Source organism: Propithecus coquereli, unplaced genomic scaffold, assembly GCF_000956105.1.
Source record: "Propithecus coquereli isolate 6110/MARCELLA unplaced genomic scaffold, Pcoq_1.0 Scaffold70, whole genome shotgun sequence".
Classification (NCBI taxonomy): domain Eukaryota; kingdom Metazoa; phylum Chordata; class Mammalia; order Primates; family Indriidae; genus Propithecus; species Propithecus coquereli.
Genome location: NW_012153063.1, coordinates 2,892,881 through 2,900,212, shown reverse-complemented (window position 1 = coordinate 2,900,212; position 7,332 = coordinate 2,892,881). Strand labels below are relative to the sequence as shown.

The window sequence follows — 7,332 nt, the reverse complement described above, 5'->3', positions numbered from 1 at the left end:
GTGGAGAAAGGATAAACAAAAGAAATTACAGTAAGGCTAGAGAGAAACTCTTCTGAAGGTAAAGGTAAGTTGAGTTTTAGAGTTTGCAGTGAATTTGGAATGACTAAAAGATATCCCAGTGAAAATATTCTGTTGTCAGTTGAAGATGTGAAGCTCTCAGGAGAAGAGAAGTCAAAATTTTAGATGTTGACTTACAGATACTTACAGGCCATGGTTAGTAGTTTAGAGCAAGTGTTAGGATAAGGAAGCAGGTATGTGAGCAGGGAGACCAATTAGCAGGAGAGAGATGGCGATGACTTGATTCTTCAGGGTCTCCACTGTTCTGTGTCTACAGTTACCACGTAGAATCACTATAAGTCTGCAGTCCCCAAAGCCCAGGCCACAGATAGGTGCCAGCCTATGGCCCATTAGGAACCCCGCCTCACAGCAGGAGGTGAGTGGCCAGTGAGCCAGCAAAGCTTCATCCATATTTACAGCATTCCCCATCGCTCCCATCACTGCCTAAACTCAGCCTCCTGTCAGATCAGCAGTGGCATTAGATTCTCATAGGAGCACTACGCCCCACCGTAAGCTGCGCCATGTGAGGGATCTAGGTTGTGCCCTCCTTATGGGAATCTAATGCCTGATGATCTGAGGTGGAGCTGAGGTGGTGACGCTAGCATTGGGGAGTGGCTGCAAATACAGATTATCTTTAGCAGAGAGATTTGACTACACAATAAATGTAATGTGCTTGAATCACTCCGAAACCATCCTTCCTCTCCCACCACCCAGGTCTGTGGAAAATTGTCCTCCATGAAACCAGTCCCTGGTGCCAAAAAGGTTGGAGACCTCTGCTTTAAGTGCTTCGGGGCACCCCACATATGTAGGAGCCAGAGTTTCACTGGCTCCCCAGCAGTTCTTGCCCGGTTAATTGACTCCTATGTCTGCAGCCAAACGCTAAAATAACCGTGGGGGAGGTAGACTCCTCGCATCCTCTTGGCTTTCCGATTAATCATTTACATGGGAAACCTAAGCCTACTCAGGTAAACAGATATGTGAACTTCAGGTCAGGATCACAATCCTGTCTCAAATATATGACTTTTTTCACCCCTTTGACTTGGAGTGGGGGGGTATTTTAAAAACAAATTATTTCATTCAATCCTGGTTTCCTAGCAACCAGGAAAAAGCATCTATTTTCTTCATGTTGTGAGCACCCGACCAAGCCGAGCCCAGCCGAGCCTATGCTCAAGCCTCCAGAAGCAGAGAAAGAACAAAAGCACTGCAATCAGTCTCCGATTGGTGAGAGATTCTCAAAGGGGAATTTGTTAAAAGCCGGCACCTAATAGAGCAGAGAGACCTGTATCTCAGCTGTAAGTGTACACGGGGGAACCTGCGTGAGGTGTGCAGGTATTCTGCAGTGCATGATATTCCTATAGAATACGGAGGCTGTGACTTCCAGGAAGTTGGTTTCTATGAAACAGCTAAAGCCCGAGACTGCTGATGTCTTTGCAGTATCTCCTTTGTGTGTGTTTCCAGCCAGCCTCTTGTTTCTTTAAAGCTCTATAGACAGAAAAAAGGAGTAACTGGCAGAATTCAAAACTAACTGAATAAAGTCCGTGCAAATGGCCTTCTTTCAACCAGGCTAGCTACTAAATGCTTGTAAATCACTGAATTTTACAGCTGGAAAGAACCTCTCCAATCTGTCAATGCCTATTTTACGGAGGAAAAAATGCAGAAACATGGAGAGGCAAATTCACTTGTGCAAGGTGATACAGCTAGTTGGTGGCCTCACAGAGTCTCCTGACCTCTAGTCTAGTGGTTTGGGAGTGGGAGATGCTCATATTTTTACAATTTAAACCTTTGCATATTACGCCGCATTGAATGGGAGGGTCTAACAGGAAGCTGTCACACAACCAGGAGATGCAAATTTTATGACTTGTAAGTCTGAATTTCAAAGGGTTTGCTCAGAATTACAAGACAAGAATGGGTTAAAGTAAATGCTAAGTGAGCATACTCCCTGTCAGGGAATTGAGGTAAGACAAATATTCTATCGACAAATGTTTTTCCAAATTACTGAATGAGAAGAATATTAATACATGCCAGACTTTGTAGAGTTACAGCACATTAGAATAAAAAATTGCTCTTGGTGATGTTACCCAGGTCCATCATTTTTTAGATAACACCTGAGAAGAGCCAAGAGGCTTGGCCCCGGCCACATCAATCAATGGTGAAGTAGACACCACACGCCGGCATCGAGCCTCCCTGGGGACAGTGCTTTTGTTTCTCTAGGTGATGGGGCCACCTCTCTGGCTTGCAGCATCCTCTCCCAGTTGGCTCTCCTGTAGGGAGCAGTATTACTGTCTTCATAGCTAATCCATTTCCTGTGGAATGCTCCGATGTTCTTCCCCTCTTTCTTCCACTCCCAAAAGGCTGAAGGAGATGTAGCAGCAGCAAGAATGATCCAAAATCATTAAGTTGGTCTGATGAAGAATTCAGTTAGCTCAGTGGCATCTTTTTGCACCTTGCTCATTGTCAGAGAGCTGAATCAAATGAAGCTTAGCATTTATATTCTATGATTTAAAAAAAAGTTTCTAAAGTTTGTTTTCCAACCATCTTTAGAGTAGTGATTTAAAAACACATGCAAAATATAAAAAGTACAAAAGGTAATATAATGCACATCCATGGACTCATCATTCCAGAGTCAACAACTGTTAACATTTTTGTTATATTTGTGTATTAGTCAGGGTTCTCCAGAGAAATAGAACCAACAGGATGTGTGTGTCTATATATACATACACACACACACATACAGACATATATCAGGTGCAGCGTAAACTGCAGATGTCTGCTCAGCTCAGCTTACATATATGCGTATATGCATGGAGAGAGAGAGATGGATTTTAAAGAATTGATTCCCATGATTGCAGAGGCTCAGACAGTCCAAAATCTGATGGGAGAGGCCAGCAGGCTGGAACCTCAGAGGAAGGTTGCAGTCTGGATCCAAAGGCTGTCTGTTGGCAGAATTCCTTCTTGTTTTTGTGGTGGGGAGGTCAGTCTCTTTTCTACCAAGGCCTTCGACTGATTGGGTAAGGGCCACTCAGGTGGAAGGGAATCTGCTTTACTCAAAGTCCACCCATTTAATGCATTGGCTGCCACACTAGAAAAAAAAATTTTCTTTGGGGCCATGGTGTTTTATTGCGAAAATAGAATAAAAACTTTGAAAACAAAACGATCCTTTCTAATTTAATGAAAAATTTATTGTTTTTTTATTGTTTTCTGTGCATGAGTTGTTTATAACTTGAAAAATAATTCACGCAGTTCCCAAGGTAGAGATGTGTGAGATACAAAGGCTTCACGAGGACCCAGGCTCAAAGCTAGAGTGAGTTAAATACAACTCACATGGCAGTTAATGTGTTAAATATTAATCTCTTCCAAAAAACACCTTCAAAGGAGCATCCGGAATAATGTCCAACCCTGTATCTAGGCATAGTGGTCCAGCCAATTTGACACAAGAAATTAACCATCACAATTTGCTTTGAATCTTTTTAAAGACACAAAACATTGCAGTTAGAGTTGATATCCCATTTATACTTCTCTCTGAGTACCCCATTCAGGAGTGATGCTTTTTATAAACTCCTTTTTGTGACCTCAGACCCCTTTTGCCCCATCACCTGAGCTCCAATTTCTGGTTTTTTTTGTTTGTTTTTTTTTTGAGACAGAGTCTTACTGTGTTGCCCGGGCTAGAGTGCCATGGTGTCATCCTAGCTCACAGCAACCTCACACTCCTGGGCTCAAGCGATCCTCCTGCCTCAGCCTCCCGAGTAGCTGGGACTACAGGCATGCACCACCATACCCGGCTAATTTTTTCTATATATTTTTAGTTGTCCAATTAATTTCTTTCTAATTTTAGTAGAGACGGGGTCTCACTCTTGCTCAGGCTGGCTCAAACGATCCGCCCGCCTCCGCCTCCCAGAGAGCTAGGATTACAGGCGTGAGCCACTGCGCCCGGCCCAATTTCTGTTTTAATGGCGGGGGCTGGGGGTGGGAATTGAAGACCTATTTGCTACGACCTCATGTTCTTTCAAGGGCATCCTGGCCGTCAGAGATTACAGATGGGTTCTATAAAAAACTCCATGGTGAGCTCCAGGGAGAACTCACTGGGAGTCACTGTGTGAAACACACACAGAAAAGCTCAGATATGTCCAGATCACAGTTCATCTATTCGGATGGTTCCCCCCAAACAGTCTTATCAACTATTACATGAACCATTTCAGTTTTACTTGCTAGATTATAGCAAGGATTAGCGTTGGAAAAACTTGGCAGGAATAAAAGTTGTCAGATAAATGCAGAGTAGTGCACTAGCCTCCAGACGGCTTTCCGCCCCGCCTGCTGAGCAAGAGGCCTGAACACTGTGCTCCCTCGGATCCCTTCCAGAGCCTGGGACTCCATGACTGGTATTTGGAGTGACAGCATCCCTAACTCTAATTCTCTCTGATTTGCTGCTGTATCCTCCAGGCTCAGAGAGGCTGCATCTTCCCAAAGGATATCAAGTGTAGTGTAAGCTGCAGATACCCGCAGCTGGATACGCCTTTCGTCATGGAAAGAAGGCTCGTAAAGAAAGAAATGAAAAAGCTCCTGTAAGTATGATTGAGAATAACTGTCATTTATGCCACTTGGCATTTGGTGGGTTTCATGTCATAGATGGTCTGGGTATTAGCAGGGAGTTAAAAATCTAAAGAAGAATCTATCCCTGCACTATAGAGAAAGCCAGAGATGGTCTGTCCTCTCTCTGTCTCCTGCCAGGGAGGCCTCACCTGTGGTGCGAGGGAAGATGTTGGTGCCGGCAGCCTGTGCATCCGAGCACCCCATTCTAGAGCCTGAGAGCTGAGCCACGTCCCAGTCAGCCTGCACGGCCAGGGTGTGCCATTGAGGAAAGGGATGGCCCTGCTGGTAAAAGATGTAGGAGGAGAGATTCCTAAAAAATGTAGCCAAGGGCCCAATGTTTAAATCGCAGCCTCTGCTTCTTTTATTGTCAGACGTATCGACTAAATAATTGATCTCCTTTTTCTTGACATCTGAACTCTTTTTAAAACTAACACGAAAAACATTAAGTTTTCCATGGACATTTTTTCCCTCCTCTGGTAGTTTTTCTTTGGCTTAGTACTTAAATGTTGGTGAAAGATCACAAACCATTTAAAAAAGGAAAAAAGAAAGGTTATATTCTATCTCATACATATTATAGACACAACAATAATACCCTTTTCATCAAAGAACTTGTCACTGTCCCCATCAAATGTCTTTTTTCTGCCTACTAAGAAAATTATATTTTAATACTTTCTTAGAAATGCTGGAGTAGACTACATATGAATTCACACGTGTTCATGTATGTGTTTGGAGGCCAATACAATAATAAAGAACAAACTGAGATCAGGAATGCCAACTTCTCTGCATAGCTCATCTGAAGAATTAGAATTTCAAACTGATATAAATACAATTTTATATCCAAAGGGTACACTTAGGCTACTTTAAAGTATCTTGGAATTTTACAGCAAAAATTCGAGAATTTATATCAATCTAGAAAAGCTTAATGACTCAGAAGAAAAGCTTTTAGAAGCCAGAAAAAAACTTATTTTCTACACAGTAACTAGCCCAAAGTGTTCTAGTGTGGTAAATAAACAAACAGAACTGGCCTGATGTAAAATTGTGAGATATGCCAAAATGAACCCCGGAGATCCCAGAGTCCAGTCCCTCTCTCTGACTTCTCCAGGGTGGCACTTATTCTATCTCCCCTTATTAAAAATCATTGTCAAGAAAGGACTCGATAACGACACACTAAAATGAAATTACTAATAAGTTTTTATGCATATCATATCTCCTCCTAGGAGCATTTGCATTCTAAAGAGAAAAAGCCTTAAGACAAAAGAATACACCTCTACAGAATTTTGTATATCTGGAATTTATCAACTTTGGACATTCTGTCTGAATTTAACATGGGCAGTAAGGGACTCACTATTTTAAACACTGGGTCTCAATCCTTCTGGTCTTATAAAACCATTGCTGTGCGTGGGTATTTGGCATACTCCTTGCTTTCTTGTGATTTCTGCTTCCAACTATGCGAGTTTAATTTTTAGATAAATGTGATTTAAGTTAATTATGGTTAGGCATTTTAAACCTGCAGCATTGTAGAGTTATTGGGTAAACCAAAATTGAGTATTAACTCAGCTACCAGAGCATCAACAACTTCTCTTGTGTTTTGGTCGAGGAGGGAGGGGTTGGAAGAAGCCTCTTTCTGCAGACTGAGCCCCGTGTTATCCCGATGGTTCAATGCTGCTCTCTTGCTTTTAAGGGGAGATTATATTGGCATCAGACTTCGGGAAAATGAATTTGACCCCAAAGGAAGACGGCAACTCACCTTTCTAGATGATATGGTAAAGAAAGGCATGCTGATGCAAGTCACATTTGTGTTATATGTGTATTAAGGGGACAGAATGAGGATTAATTTATTAATATATAAGGAACAAGGCTGCTACTGACACCCACCCCCCAAAAGTCCTCTTTCTCATTTTCTCATTGTCCATATGGTCATTTCAACCCACTAAACAGAAAGCAAAAAGAGAATGAGAAAATAAAAATCATGAGAGTATTTACCATTAGGAGAGAAGATTAAAAAGCAAAATAAATGCAAGGCGAAGTGGCACATACATAGTGTTAAAAATTTTTTTTGACAAAATTTGCTATGATGTAGTTCTCAAAATAATTTCTTTTCCATTTGCATTAGTGGAGGAAAAAAAAAAAACAAAGACATGAGTAATCCTAAAACCCTCCCTTTGTGTTATTCATGTTGAAACCCAGATTCATGTTAGGTTCTGAAAGTTTATTTCACAGAAATTAAGGAAGAAAGCACACAAAGATCTAATTCAAGAGAAATCAGTAAACCCTTGGTTTTTTACACTACCCATTTACTGTCTTGTACTAATAAAAGAGAAAAGATCTCCTGCTCCCCTCCCCTGTCCCTCTCTGACTAAAGAAAAGCAAGGCTCACTGACTTCCCAAATTCCTCCAGAACTGAGTAAGGAGTTAAGCCTTATTCTCTCTGAACACATATTAAATGGAGAAATTAGATAGTTTAGAGCAGTGCTTCTCAAACTTTAATGAGCTCTTATTACAAGCTGTTTTGATTCAGGAGGTCTGGGGTGAGGCTTGGGATTTGCATATCTAATAAGCCTCATCTAATGAGGTGGTGCCAATGCTGCTGGCCCGGACATCGAACTTTGGGTTAGGTTTCCACAATTGGTCATGGTCCAATTTGTCCCATTTATTTATTTAAGTTCACTTCTCAGTTTGGTTCATTCC

At 41.7% G+C, this 7,332-nt stretch overlaps 1 protein-coding gene across 1 annotated transcript in view; it reads left to right on the top strand.

Moving 5' to 3' along the window:
• The first annotated feature begins 4,575 nt into the window (after window positions 1-4,575).
• LOC105823910 (chromosome unknown open reading frame, human C2orf80) overlaps window positions 4,576-7,332 on the top strand; it is a 22,892-nt gene continuing 20,135 nt past the window's right edge. The window contains exons 1-2 of the mRNA XM_012661207.1: window positions 4,576-4,616; window positions 6,326-6,407. Of these exons, the coding sequence (XP_012516661.1) occupies window positions 4,576-4,616; window positions 6,326-6,407 (123 nt within the window). The remainder of the gene's footprint in view (window positions 4,617-6,325; window positions 6,408-7,332) is intronic.